Source organism: Sinohyriopsis cumingii, chromosome 13 (genome assembly GCF_028554795.1).
Source record: "Sinohyriopsis cumingii isolate HCF-2022 chromosome 13, ASM2855479v2, whole genome shotgun sequence".
Classification (NCBI taxonomy): domain Eukaryota; kingdom Metazoa; phylum Mollusca; class Bivalvia; order Unionida; family Unionidae; genus Sinohyriopsis; species Sinohyriopsis cumingii.
In genome coordinates, this window is record NC_142973.1 from 78,457,843 (window position 1) to 78,473,716 (window position 15,874).

General features: G+C 36.2%; 1 protein-coding gene across 2 annotated transcripts in view; it reads right to left on the reverse strand.

The window, feature by feature from the left end:
* Positions 1-251: 251 nt before the first annotated feature.
* Positions 252-15,874, reverse strand: part of LOC149785868 (puratrophin-1-like) — a 332,239-nt gene continuing 316,616 nt past the window's right edge. For both annotated transcript variants that reach the window (XM_089979848.1, XM_089979847.1), the window contains exons 23-24: positions 15,312-15,466; positions 252-10,832 (exon numbers count right to left, since the gene is read on the reverse strand). In XM_089979848.1, the coding sequence (XP_089835974.1) occupies positions 10,827-10,832; positions 15,312-15,466 (161 nt within the window). In that variant the 3' untranslated portion in view covers positions 252-10,826. The remainder of the gene's footprint in view (positions 10,833-15,311; positions 15,467-15,874) is intronic.

Consider the following 15,874-nt stretch of genomic DNA (forward strand, 5'->3'; position numbering starts at 1 on the left):
CAGAAGTAGTAAAATAACAACTGTGAAAAGAAAATATAGTCCACAATAGACAAAAAAAACATAAGCTCACTTTGCCTAAGGGCCAGGTGAACTAAGCATTCTTTAAATTAATAACTAACTGCATGCAAGTTTAATTTGCCTTTTAGATTCTTAGCTTTACATGAGAAATCTGTCATGAAAAAGTGCAATTTACATTAATTGTTCATTTAACTCTATAATACTCTTGGTGATAAAAATGACACAAAAATCTAAACATTTTGGCAATTTTTATTCATCATGAATTACATGTATGTGATGAGGTTAATATATGGTGTAAATGGACATAAAATAACATAATAAAATCCATGAATTAATCAGAAGAATGGTTGCCCATATATTATGTATAAAATAGTTAACTGTGGATTTTAACAAACAAATCAGTTTGATTTTGTGCCCATTACTTGATTTTAACAACATTTCTGTGAAAGAACTGACCCTCCACTGTGTGAAAATAATTTTCAAGAATTCAAGTTCAGATAATTTTTTCCTTTTAACTACTGAGTGTTGAAACCATCTCAGATATTCTTAAGTGATGACAAGATTTCAAATTAGCTGCTGTGGTGGACATATTTGATGTCAGATTGGTATCATTGTCAACTAAGTAGACATCATTAAAAGTCTTTTGGTGAAAACCCAATGTCATAAAGATCATCCGTTCAGAAGGAATAGCAACAGCATGATTTTCAAGACAACCATCATGGCAGCCATATTGGATGTAGAATTTGTACCATTTTCATATAAGACCAGCTAGGTATTATAAAAGGTCTATTATGAAACCTCCAAGATATAAACATCCAATTGGGAAAGTACAAATAATATTTTCAAGATGGCCACACTGTTGGCCCTACAGAAGGTTAGTTTGTATCATTTTTACTTAGCACCAACCAGACACTAAGAACTTTTCCAATGAAACCCTCACCCTCATGTCAAAGTGACTTTCCATTTGAGAGGAGTTGGGATAACCAAATTTTCAAGATGGCTACCATATTGGACATCAGATCAGCACCATTTTCATTTTGATCCAAAAAGACATTATAAGAAGTCACTTGATGAAAAATTGATGTTAATATGACTTTCTATTTTGGAGATGCAACAAGATGATTTTCAAGGTGGCTGGCATGGTGGCCATGCTGGATATCAGATGCACACTATTTCATTTTAGGATCAACTAAACATAAAAAGTCTTCTGGGCAAAGCACAATGTACATATGACCAGCCGTCTAGAAGAAGTAGTGAGAATAAGATTTTCCAGATGGCATTATATTGGAGGTTAGATTGGCACCATTTTCATTTACAACCAACTAGACAGTATAATAAGTCTTTAAGTAAAAAAAAACTTGTGTTGATTCAACCATCCATTCAGATAAGGTAGCAATAACATGATTCTGAAGTTGGTTGCAGTGGCAGCCATACTGGATGCATGAGCAGCACTATTTTCATTTAGGCCCAACTAGACATCAAGAGAAATCTTCTGGCATAATGACAAAATGACATTTTGTTCATAAGGAATAGCAAAAACATGATTTTCCAGATGGCTGCACTGGCAGCCAGACTGCACATCAGATGGGCACCTTTTTCTTTCAGGACCAGCACCATAAGAAGTCTTTCAGTGAAAACCCCATGCTGATATGACCATCCATTCAGAAAGAGTAATGGTAAGATTTTCAAGATGACCACCACTGTGGTGGCCAAATTAGATATCAGAATGGCACCATTTTCATTTAAAAACCTCATATCAAGAAGATTTTCCATTCAGGATGAGTAGCAATAGCATCATTTTCAAGATGACTGCCATGGTGGCCATACTGAACATGAGATCAGTACTATTTACATTTAGGAACAACTGAGCATCATAAGAAGTCTTTTATTGATAACCTCCTGTTGATATCACCATCCATTCCATAGAAACTTAACAAAATTTTCAAACTGTTGATGTGGCAGTCATGTTGGACATCTGAGCAGCACCATTTTCAATTAGGAGGAAATAGATAATGGGATGAATTTGTGTGTCAAGTTTTATTGCAATCCTCCAAGTAGTTTTTGAGGGAAAACAATAACAAACTTGTGTTAATTGACAATGGACAAAAAAAACATAACACAATCTCTTCTGGTCTATTTCCAGTGGTGCTACAAAACTAGTTTACAAATGTATCAAATCTATACATTAATGGGATGTAAGTAATTAGCTCTGATGGCACAGACAATAAAGTACAGTATAACAAAGAGTACATATATAAAACAATTTCATTGGAATGTTCCAGATATTTTCTGTCAATCATTAATTTGTTTCATAAATCAGTTTGCAGAGTACAGAGCATACAGATGTCTGGCTTGTATAACCTCTAAAGAACATTTCAATTTTTGGTTTTCAAGTTTCAAAAACAATCATTCTAAAACTAATTTATTTTCAGTTTGAGTAAAAAAAAAGAAACTGTAAACATTTTAGTATATCATCTTCTCACCATGCAGAATTATGAATACATTTGTGGGATATTTTAAAATTTATCAAGAACCTTAAAAAGAAAGAAAAACGCGGCAACTGACAGTATTTCCAAGAGGTTTCCATCAATTTTATTTGAAGAGTTTTAGTCTGATAGTATGATAGTCCTGTAGTTTGGAAACTTTATGAGTACAACATTCCAAGTTTGGAAACTTTATGAGCACAAAACTCAATGTTTGGAAACTTTATGAGCACAATACTTAAAGTTTGGAAACTTTATGAGTATAATAATGAAGCTAATAATCCAAGCATTAAAATATGATACTTTACTGCAACAGTGTGTGTGTGATTTGGATTTTTTAACGTAGCTTTAAAACAATTCAGTCTTATTGCTACGATGTTTGCAGAGTGGCAGTTTATAGTGATGTCTAGCACTGGGGCATCATGCCGCAGACATGTAACATGATGTCCCACCCAGTCACATTATCCTGACACCAGGCTGACCAGTCCTAATACTAACCTTTTAATGCTGAGCACCAAGCGAGGCAGCTGTTAATACCATTTTTACAAGTCTTTCGCATGACTCGGCTGGGGATCGAACACATGACCTCCCACATCCGAGGCAGACACTCTAACAATTAGGCCACTGGAGAGGTACTGCAACAGAATCTAAGTGAGGGACTCCTTGCAGTAATGTTGAATAGAGTTACTGAAATAATGGAATCTCAGTGGTGGACTCCCTGCTATAATGCAGACTTGAGTACATCTAATTTAATGAAATAATAGTATCCAGGTGAGGGGCTATCTGCAGGAATGTAGAAGTGAGTACAGCTACTTTACTAAAACAGAATCTCATTGGGAGATTCACCGCAGGGATGGATGGAGTACATATACTTTACTCAAGTAACAGAATCTAGGTGAAGGACTCTCTGCATGGATGTAGAATAAAGTTCTTCTACTTTATTAAAATAAAATCTGGGTGAGGGACTCCTTCAAGGAATGTTGTTATGGGTTTAATGCCATTTTTCAGCACGATATACCAGCCGCCATGTATAGAGTATTTGATGGAGGAAGAACAAAGAAAATCCTTGGAAGAACCATCGACCTACAGGAAACTACAGGCAAGCTTTCTCATATACATGTACCCACAATGGCCAAGCCAAAGACTCAAATGGACATGGACAGAGATGAGATGTCAGTGACCACTAACGTACAGGAAACTACAGGCAATCTTTCTCACATACCCACACTGGCCAAACCAAAGACTCAAACTGACATGGACAGAGATGTGTGTCTGTGTGTGATTAGGATTTTTAATTTAGCTTTTTTCAGTCATATCACTAAGATGTCTGCAGTGTGGCAGTTTATAGTGATGTCCAGCAATGGAGCATCATGCCGCAGACATGATGTCCCACCCAGTCACATTATCCTTACACAAGGCCGACCAGTCCTAACACTAACCTCTTAATGCTGAGCGCCAAGTGAGGCAGCTGTTAGTACCATTTTTGTAAGTCTTTGGTATGACTCTGCCGAGGATTGAATCCACAACCATCTTCTTCTGAAACGGATGCTCTAACCACTAGGCCACCGGAGCAGTGGGCAGAGTTGAGATGTCAGTGAATCACAATGGCCAAGCCAAAGACTCAAACCGATATGGACAGAGATGGGATGTCAGTGACCAGCAACCTACTGGAAACAACAGGCAAGCTTTCTCACATACCCACAATGGCCAAGCCAAAAACTCAAATGAACATAGACAGAGATGACATGTCAGTGAACCACAATGGCCAAGCCAAAGACTTAAACCAACATGGACAGAAATGAGATGTGAGTGAATTGTAAAGATGAGTGCTTCAGACTACTTTTTTTTCCCAGAACCCCCACCTGCAGAGAGTATAGGATAGGCTCAGAGTATCCCTCCTGCACATCATGAAAGCATGAAAGATTGCTAATAGAGGCAAGAGCTGCAGTGGCATGCCAGAATATTGACAACTGGTGCCAGACTCTTGACAACTGGTACCAGACTCCTGACAAATAGTGTGGGTTTGAATTCTTCCATTAGATCAGCCTGTTCTGGTTACTGTTTTTTGTGTCCCTGGCCACAGGACTTGTATTGCCTCTGTACTAAATAAAATACTTATGTAAAACATACAACCAAACCAAGCCAAACCAGGTCAGAGATCAATGTCAAAGTTTAAGATAAAAACTTTTAACTTTAATTTTGAGTAAGATTTTGACAAGTTTTGCAAATATGGGTCCAAGTGAGGTGTGAATTTATTTCAGTTAGGTCTAAATCTGATTTTGTTATCAAATGATTGATTTCTGGATAGGTATTTTACATTTGCTATGCTGGTACAATTAAATGACATCAGTAACATTTGTATGACATGGCAGACACCATTAATTATTATTATTGATAGCAATTATTTTTTTTTAATAAGTACTGTATAGAATTACAACACAGGGTTTAGCAGTGTTAATAATGAAGGACAGTTTAGCATTGTAAAGCACAGATGGCTCATACATTTACTGTACATTCAGATTTTTCTAATTAAAAATTAGTCTTGATTACCACAGGTACCAAATCTCCCATATGCTCAGCTGACACAGACCTGATACAGAAAGCCAAAACATTTTTACAAAATGTAGCCCCAGTTTGAACTTAAACATTTGGTCAACTAATCACAGTTGACTTTACATTTGAAATGTCAATTTTGACTGCCTGAAAGTGAAAACACAGTCTCAAACTTAATGAATTTCCAGATATGGCATCCCTTAATATGCTGGCTGATACAGTATACACACTTCAAAAGAATTACAAGAAATAATACAATCCATGGGGAAGTCAAATATGTGGACCAGCTTGTTCTGCAGCGCCACCTACTGGGAAGATAACTCAATAGCATCCCTCATTAGATTAAAATGAAATGATTGCTGGTTTTCATACGATTAATACAAAATTTTCAAGTGTTAGCATAAAATTATTTTGCTTAACATCACTGCTCTCCATTAAATTGTATGTCAATGTAGTCATGAAGGCACCTCTAATTATATTAAATAAATCATTAATTTTTCTTATAAAATTTAATGCCAATTTAGTTTAATAAAGCCTGTTCATTCCTGATGGTTAAGTGCCTTAGTCGTCATCATAAGCTTTTCAACAAAAATTATTTATCGCTATATACTTTTAGGATGGCAGCTGGAAACTAAATTGAGTCGCACCAGATATCAGGTCTAATCATTACAAGTGCAGGGGTAGCAGTCATTATTTTCCAATACATGTTGCTTTTATTGTGAATCATTCAATACTGTTTATACTGGATCACACCTTTTGACTGGCCTATTCTAAAAATGTCCATGTACTTTAATACCAATTCTGTTGCATATAGTTATATCCTGATTTTGTAAGGACTTCCTCTTAGATATTATAATTCATCAACAAAACATGAAATAAACTAAATAACTGCCATTTAATGCTTATGTGCAATCAATTCACAAAAATGGCACCTATATATGAAATAGGTGATACTTACTTATCTCCCTTAGCACAAACATGGTTCAATCATGACAACATTGTCAGTAAAGACAAGGGTTCTGTTTTTTTAATGGTGAACACTGAAGAAAATCAATGTACTGTGTAACATCTTATTAACTATCGCTTACACACATCAAAATAATAATTCAATTCTGACGACTGAGAAACTTAATGAACAACATTTCAAATTTCTCAACTTGTGAGAATGAATCAAAACCTAAAACAAAGACATCATTTGTTATTGGTAAAAAAATTCCAAACTGATTTGAACAAGTATCATAATATCATGAAACCAACATGATATATCCTGGATTTTTATAACTACTTGACACAACCATATACAAGGGTATTTTGTCTATACATAATATCATGGGTAATACAGCATACTGTACTCAAACACAACCATGAATTCTGCTACAAAAGCAATAAATAATGACTCAGTACTTGTCAGTGTACAAAAAAGTGTCTAAAACTGTCAATGACAAACCAAAATGTGTCATTGCATACTGTGAGAACAGGGCCTGTGCTTTTCATTTTGCTAATTATTCCAAGCAAACAGTGTGGAGACTGATCTGTAAGTGATGGCAGACTGGACCCCATATTCTTGAACTTTAGCTTAAAAACTCCAAATCTAATTTGATGATTGGTATACCTACATAACTGAAATCTTGGTATACCCTACCTAGTAACTGAAATGTGGCATGCTTGTAGAGTGATCCTTCATATGCACTAGTGTAGTCTAGAAAAATTTCACCCATGGGTCTGAATTTGTTGCAGACACTTTGCAACGAGCCAAAGGTCACATGCCAATGTATGACCATCAAGTGGAATTTTCCCATCCAATACCAATACATAATGAAGCATTATTTTCTCACATTCCTGGCTACAAAAGTTATAAACAAAATGGCACCAAGTCAGTACAGATAAAACAAAACTAGGATAAAATATACATTAAAAATTATTCCATATTTCAAAGAGGGTATAATGTTATTTTTACACATTAAAATTTGGCATAAACTTGGAAATGGGGTTAAAACACAGCTAGGTTAGACTGATACTTATAGCTATTAAATAAAAGACATGATATCATAAAAACAAGTGACTATATACCAATCAAGATGTTATTTTGACATCATATGATGCAAGATAACAGTCAAGGGATAAAACATATTCCTCATGGTGTTCTACACTGGAAAACATTATCATACACAGGAATTGGAGAAAAGGAGATTATTCTACAGTGTAGACACAGACCCCATTACCTGAAAACTTTGATGGTGTATATCTTTAAGGAGATTTTTCTACTCAAAGATATACACCATCAAAGATATACACCATCACAGTTTTCAAGTAATGGTGTCCAAGTCTTCACTGTTTGCAGTCAGGGGCAATGAGGTCCAAGTCTACACAGTTTGCAGTTAGGGGCAATGGGGTCCAAGTCTACACTGTTTGCAGTCAGGGGCAATGGGGTCTGAGTCTACACTGCAATCAGGGGCAATGGGGTCCAAGTCTACACAGTTTGCAGTCAGGGGCAATGGGGTCCAAGTCTACACTGTTTGCAGTCAGAGGCAATGGGGTCTGAGTCTACACTGCAATCAGGGGCAATGGGGTCCAAGTCTACACAGTTTGCAGTTAGGGGCAATGGGGTCCAAGTCTACACCGTTTGCAGTCAAGGGCAATGGGGTCCAAGTCTACACCGTTTGCAGTCAGGGGCAATGGGGTGCAAGTCTACACTGTTTGCAGTCAAGGGCAATGGGGTCCAAGTCTACACTGTTTGCAGTCAAGGGCAATGGTGTCCAAGTCTACACTGTTTGCAGTCAGGGGCAATGGGGTCCAAGTCTACACTGTTTGCAGTCAAGGGCAATGGGGTCCAAGTCTACACTGTTTGCAGTCAGGGGCAGTGGGGTCTGAGTCTACTCTGCAGTCAGGGGCAATGGTGTCCAAATCTACACTGTTTGCAGTCAGGGGCAATGGGGTCCAAGTCTACACTGTTTGCAGTTAGGGGCAATGGGGTCTGAGTCTACACAGTTTGCAGTCAGGGTTGCATCACACAAAGATAAATACAGTACATACCAATGATACTGAAGCTTAACAAACAATAACTGTTGTTACTATTTACAGACTAGGTACAAAACTATAATGTGTTCTATGTACAGAGACCAAGACACTTGTTACAACGGTAATTTTATTAATGCTATGTTAGGAGCATTTTCAAACCACGTGTAAATAACAATTCAGGTATATATTCAATACAGGAAGTATTAAATAATTAGTGTTGTGTAACACTCTTTAGCGACAAATCAGAAAACTATTTCCATAATTTCAATGCCATCATTCTGAGATGTTTTTATATCAAACACAACAAATATATTACATGTCATATTTGTGTACAAGGTTCTATACATAACAGTGAGTTGTGTAATACTAATTTCAAAAGTTGCACTGAAAGTAAACTACACCGATTCAAATTGCAACAATTAAGACTGCCCTACAGAGGCATTCTATGTCAAATTATTCACAATAAGCTGTAAAAAGAATTCAGAGAGGAAAAAGTCCTCTCTTTACATCAAACCATTAATGAGGTAGATTGTGTTCCGAGTAAGAAGAACTAAAACAGGCAAGATTAAAAAATCTCTTAGTCACTGGCCTTGCCAAATAATGCAACAGTAAAAGAACCAGCATGGAAAGGTACTTTTAAATTTGATCTAAACATTTGTTAAAGTATAACAGATGCAGAGAAAATCAAATTTCTATGCTAATGCATAAATATGGTACCATTATACATCTTTCAATGATGTTGGTACCAATCTGTACATCTGACAGTCATGTTCTATACTTTAAAATTCTAAGTTCAAAGTATTTGTCAAATAAGTATCCCTTTTTACAATATTCACTCAACTACCCATCATTCATTTTAATTTTATTAAGGCAGGTATTTACAAGCACTAATACATATGACCAAGTTCTCCATTGGTGAACTGGAGAAATTGGAAGATCACTATTTATTCTGAAACAAAATAAAGTATATAAAAAATTGATGAGTTGTCCATGTTTTGTCCAGTTGTAGCAGTTTTCAATCTTAATGAATGGTATGAAGGCTACACAACAATCATGATCATATCCTGACAATCCTTGTCATATTCTGAGAATCCTTGTCATAGTCTGAGAATCCCTGACATATTCTGACAGTCCTTGTCATATTCTGAGAATCTTTGTCATATTCTGACAATCCTCAACTTAGTCTGAGAATCCGTCATATCTGACAGTCCTTACCATATTCTGAGAATCCTTGTCATATTCTGACAATCCTCATCTTAGCCTGAGAATCCGTCAAATTCTGACAGTCCTTGTCATATTCTGACAATCCTTGTCATATTCTGAAAATCCTTGTCATATTCTGACAGTCCCTGTCATGTTCGGACAACCTTCATCATAGTCTGAGAATCCTTGTCATATTCTGACAGTTCTTGTTATATTCTGACAATGTAAAACAAGAATACCAAGAATTGCACATTATATGCCCACTCCACATTTAATACTCCTCTTTCATATTACTAGTAGGGTATGATCAACTAGATTATTGTTGAATGGGTCTCAATGATCTTGACCTTTTGACTAACTATGACCATGACATGTGACCTTTTGACCCCAATATCTCAAGATTTCTTTCTTATCCTAAGTGCATGCAATCAACATCATGAAACTTATTCAAGAACAAAAGTTATTGTGCAAAACCTTTTTGTTCTTTGAGTTGCAATAACCATGACCTTTGACCCTCAAATCAACAGACTTCTAATAACCTGAGTGCAAACACTGGTCAAGATACATTGTCTCAGAAAAAGAATTTTATGCATAAACAATTTTTCTTTCTTTCATAAGCCTTCCATAAACTTGTTGAAGTTACATGCTGAATAAATGAAATCTTCATGCAGAGACCAGTATTCATTTTCAGCCACAGTGACTCTGACCTTTGACCCTAAAATCAATAGGTTTCTACTTTACTCAAAGTTTACACCATCCATGTTTAGTCCAAGTCTGTAAAGAACTAAATTTAATGTTGTTGTACAGAAACCATTTTTTATTCTTTCAGTCAAAGTCTGATCCAGGTCTGTCATACAGAACTAATATTATGACGAGTGGCAAACAAGTTTCTTCTTTTGATCACTGACCTTTCCATTTGACACAAAATTCAATAGGCTTCCTTTCTAACCCAAATGCAAGCTATTTACAAAGTTTGGTAATGTTATATGGTGGAGTTATTGTGGGCATGTTAAAATGGAGATAGATACATGGACATCTTAACGTGATACACTAATGGCAAACATAAAAATAATTTCAAAATTTATGAACAGGAAGTTTTAAAAAATTACAAAATTCCCCCTTTAAGTTATGAATATGAAATCCTGTGGAACATTATGGCACTTATCTTCTGAAAGTAAATCCTTTATAAAGTGGATTGACAGACCATTTTAAACTGGTTATAAGTCTATGAGACAGACCAAGAAGGAAACAAAACCACTACAACTGAAACTGACCTATAGAATGTTAGCACTAAGCTCCTCAAAACTTCCTCCAAATATATTAAAATGCTTCACAGATGATACCATATTTCTTTGACAACAAGCCCATCAGAGACTTTTAAAACATTTAAGCAACATTTGTATAATAGGATGCAATGAATAACTTAATTTTACAAGTAAAGCTATGGGCCTTGGTAAGTGGCCCCTTTATACATGGAAGACTTGATCACAGATACTTCGTCCTTGACGTCGTTGGTCAGATCTGGTACAAAGGAGGCATTTTCTATCGCTGCTACACCTGAAATAGGAAGAAAAAAGACAATTTTAATTAATGTTTTAATTTCTATATTTGTGAATCCAATAACTGAGCCATCAACAAAATGCATAACATTATTTGAGCTGAACATTAACCATTTCAATTTGCTATTAGTACGACTATATGAACTCATGTACAAGTATGATGCAGATGCAAATTGCATAGGCCAAGATGTGACATCACATAATGCACCTGCAAATATGGGTCTTTGCAGTTTGTTAGGACTAATCAGAAAGACAAACAGCACAGATCCTGATCTGCCTGCTCATTTATGCAATGGCATATTTATGTCTACACTGTTTGCAGTTGGACCTGAATTTTAAGTGAGTACAGACAGATTTGTGTCTATACTGTTTGCAGTTGGACCCAACATAAGTGAGTGCAGACAGATATGGGTCTGTACTGTCTGCAGTTGGACCCAACATAAGTGAGTACAGACAGATATGGGTCTGTACTGTTTGCAGTTGGACCCAACATAAGTGAGTACAGACAGATATGGGTCTGTACTGTTTGAACTTGGACCTGACTTTTAGGTGAGTACAGACAGATATGGGTCTATACCATTTGCAGTTGGACACAACATAAGTGAGTACAGACAGATATGGATCTATACTGTTTGAACTTGGACCTGGCTTTTAGTGAGTACAGATAGATATGGGTCTATACTGCTTGCAGTTGGACCCAACATAAGTGAGTACATACAGATATGGGTCTATAGCGTTTGAACTTGGACCTGGCTTTTAAGTGAGTACAGACAGATATGGGTCTATACTGCTTGCAGTTGGACCCAACATAAGTGAGTACAGACAGATATGGATCTATACTGTTTGAACTTGGACCTGGCTTTTAATGAGTACAGACAGATATGGGTCTATACTGTTTGCAGTTGGGCCCAACATAAGTGAGTACAGGCAGATTTGGGTCTATACCATTTGAACTTGGACCTGGCTTTTAGTGAGTACAGACAGATATGGGTCTATACTGTTTGCAGTTGGGCCCAACATAAGTGAGTACAGACAGATTTGGGTCTATCATGTTTGCAGCTGGACCAAACATAAGTGAGTACAGACAGATATGGGTCTGTACTGTTTGAACTTTGACCTGACTTTTAAGTGCATAGAGGCAGTATTTGTAAAGGATTAATGTTGGTTATCACTAACCAATTCTGTCAGCTACAAGAGGTGATAATTGTTAATAAGTACTGTGATGGACAAAACCTTGCACAATTGAGCAGGGTAAATCAAATGAATTTACTATAATGTGAAATCATATTTAAGTAAATGTTTAGATTTTTCATCCAATTTTAATCAAATGTTCACATTGTCCCTACAAGTATTGTGTCAATCACAAGGAAATTGAAATTTCTCAAAACAAAAACACATGTATTAAAGATACAGATATGAAAAAAGACAGATATGCAACTTATAAGGCAGAGCATTCTGTGACTCCCTCCCCTCAAGCAATTTGTGTCCTGTAGGCCAATTTATGGCAATTTACATACTTTAGGCCAATTTACAGCAATTTGTGTGCTGTAGGCCAATTTATGGCAATTTGTGTGCTGTAGGCCAATATAGGGCAATTTATGTACTGTAGGCCAATTTGTGTGCTAAAGGCCAATATAGGGCAATGTGTGCACTTTAGGGCAATTTACAGCAATTTGTGTGCTGTAGGCCAATTTATGGCAATTTGTGTGCTGTAGGCCAATATAGGGCAATTTGTGTACTGAAGGCCAATTTGTGTGCTAAAGGCCAATATAGGGCAATGTGTGCACTTTAGGGCAATTTACAGCAATTTGTGTGCTAAAGGCCAATATAGGGCAATGTGTGCACTTTAGGGCAATTTACAGCAATTTGTGTGCTGTAGGTCAATATAGGGGACTGCTACTGTGGCTTAATGGTTAGAGTGTCCACCTCAAATGTGGGAGGTCATGGGTTCGATCCCCAGCCAAGTCATACCAAAGACTTATAACAATGGTACTAACAGCTGCCTCACTTGGCGCTCAGCATTAAGAGGTTAGTGTTAGGACTGGTCAGCCTGGTGTCAGATAATGTGACTGAGTGGGACATCATGCTACATGTCTGTGGCATGAAGCCCCAGTGCTAGACATCACTATAAACTGCCACACTGCAGACATCGTAGCGTTATGAATGAAAAATTGTTAAATCTATGTTAAAAATCCAAATCACACACACACACATACTCAGTACAGGGTAATTTATGTGCTGTTGGCCAATACAGGACAATTTGTTTGCTATGAGCCAATATTGGGCTATTTTTTGTGCTATGGGCCAATATTAGGCAACTGAAGCAAACAAGTCAAACTGTAGAATTTTTATTTTAGGATACCAAAAATGACATGGTAAAGACCTAGCCTCCATCTCAGTTAATAAAATGGCTGTCACCATTGCTGAAAATTACCTCCTACTGGTACACTCAAGGATTATTGGAGCTGCAATAGTGAAGCTGACATCTTTTTCCAAGTCATAATTTCTTAAATATTACTGTGAATCATGCCAGCATCTGTCAATAAGCAACTTAAATTCAATTAAGCATCATAAAGTAAATTTAGTAAATGAGTCATATTAATGACATCAATATTGCATTTTAATCAATCACATTTTTGCACATCAGCACATCTCGCTCTATTTTTCACATATCTGAATCATATGCTATGGATGAGGTACTCAAAATTCAGATACAGGAAATCAAATCCCAATGTGTCCTACAATGGAGAACATTCTTTACTCTGGGAGAGAAAAATATTATCAAGAGCCCCAAGTGGGCCTGATGTCATTCACCTGGTTTACATAACTTTACAGTTAATTATTTCACTAAATAGTTGTGTAAGAACATGTCCAATATAAACTTTTCTCACAAACTTTCATGTTGACTTTACTTATTTTACTTTATCCTGACAAAAGTTCTTTCTACAGGTTAAAGTATCATTAATATACACAGCATCATGCTCATAATCAAAGTCGTTTAAGATCTTGATTACAATAAGTCAACAGATCACAAATACAGTTTCATAAATGGTAACAAGCCTCATCAATCTGATACAAAATCACATCACTGATATCCATCAATCTAAAGGATTACTAAAAAAAGTCCAAGACCTTGCTGATAGAATCATGAATTCCAAGTCTGATCAAAATCAGGCCACAAGTACAGCTTCCAGAGCGGCAACAAACTCAGCCAATCATGTGCAAGATCATATCATTAATATGTGGATCTCACTCATTGTAGAATTCAGCCAAGATCTTAAGGATTTAAGTAAATATTCTAAGTTTGATTAAAACCAGATGAGAAGTATGGCCTCCAGAGTGGTAAAAATGTTAGCCAATCAGGTACAAGATCACCTCATTATTATGCATGAATCACACTCATTATCTAACTCATCCAAGATTTTGATGATATAAAGCCATGGTCCAGGTTTGAAACTGAATTAGAAATATGGACTCCAGTATGGTAACATGCAATTATTGAATAATGGATGTACAAGGGACACAGGATCATATCATAAACTCCAGTATGGTAACATGCAATTATTGAATAATGGATGTACAGGGGGACACAGGATCATATCATAAACTCCAGTATGGTAACATGCAATTATTGAATAATGGATGTACAGGGGGACACAGGATCATATCATAAACTCCAGTATGGTAACGTGCAATTATTGAATAATGGATGTACAAGGGACACAGGATCATATCATAAACTCCAGTATGGTAACATGCAATTATTGAATAATGGATGTACAAGGGACACAGGATCATATAATAAACTCCAGTATGGTAACATGCAATTATTGAATTATGGATGTACAAGGGACACAGGATCATATCATAAACTCCAGTATGGTAACATGCAATTATTGAATAATGGATGTACAAGGGACACAGGATCATATCATAAACTCCAGTATGGTAATATGCAATTATTGAATAATGGATGTACAAGGGACACAGGATCATATCATAAACTCCAGTATGGTAATATGCAATTATTGAATAATGGATGTACAAGGGACTCCAGTATGGTAACATGCAATTATTGAATAATGGATGTACAGGGGGACACAGGATCATATCATAAACTCCAGTATGGTAACATGCAATTATTGAATAATGGATGTACAGGGGGACACAGGATCATATCATAAACTCCAGTATGGTAACATGCAATTATTGAATAATAGATGTACAAGGGACACAGGATCATATCATAAACTCCAGTATGGTAACGTGCAGTTATTGAAGAATGGATGTACAAGGGACACAGGATCAAATCATAAACTCACTTAGCCTTACAAACTGATGAGCTAAATACAAGCCCGAAATTTAACCTTCAAATCTTTTTCAACACTGTAAGAAGAATCCTAACAAGTCACTAATATTCTATTTAAAAATGGGCATGGACTAAAACAGAAAACCAATATTATAATTTTTATGTTACCTCCGTCACCTCCTCACTGCATGATGCTAAGTTTGCCTTTGGCCTCCGCAGTTCTATGTAAGTCTTTGGTGATTGGGGCCGTAAATAATCTTGCAACTCAAGCTTCAGGCTGGAATCTACATCGTTTCCAGATATGTCTGTTCCAATACCACTCTCTGAAAAATAATTGGCAACCTCCAAGTCAACCATCTGTTGTAGATGATACAAAATGAAATTGAGGTACGTGTTTTCCTATGGTATAAAATACTTCATTTATGCTTTTAAAACCATACAAATTCAAGCACTTATTAACAAAATCTTTTCACTTTTAGTAAGTGTTTAAACTGCCTCTTTTGAGTAAATTTGATGTTCTAATTTCTTTTTTTTGGGGGGGGGGGGGAGAATTAACTAAATTGGGATAGCTGACATTCTAAGAAAGTCCAAACAGAAAAATCGGAGCTCTACAGTTTTATCTGTTAGCAGTGGAAACAAACTACATCATTATATGCCTGGTAATTCTCAAAATAAAGGAATGCATGATAAATTATGAGTTACCGTAGTAATGCCAATTTGTGATTTTCATT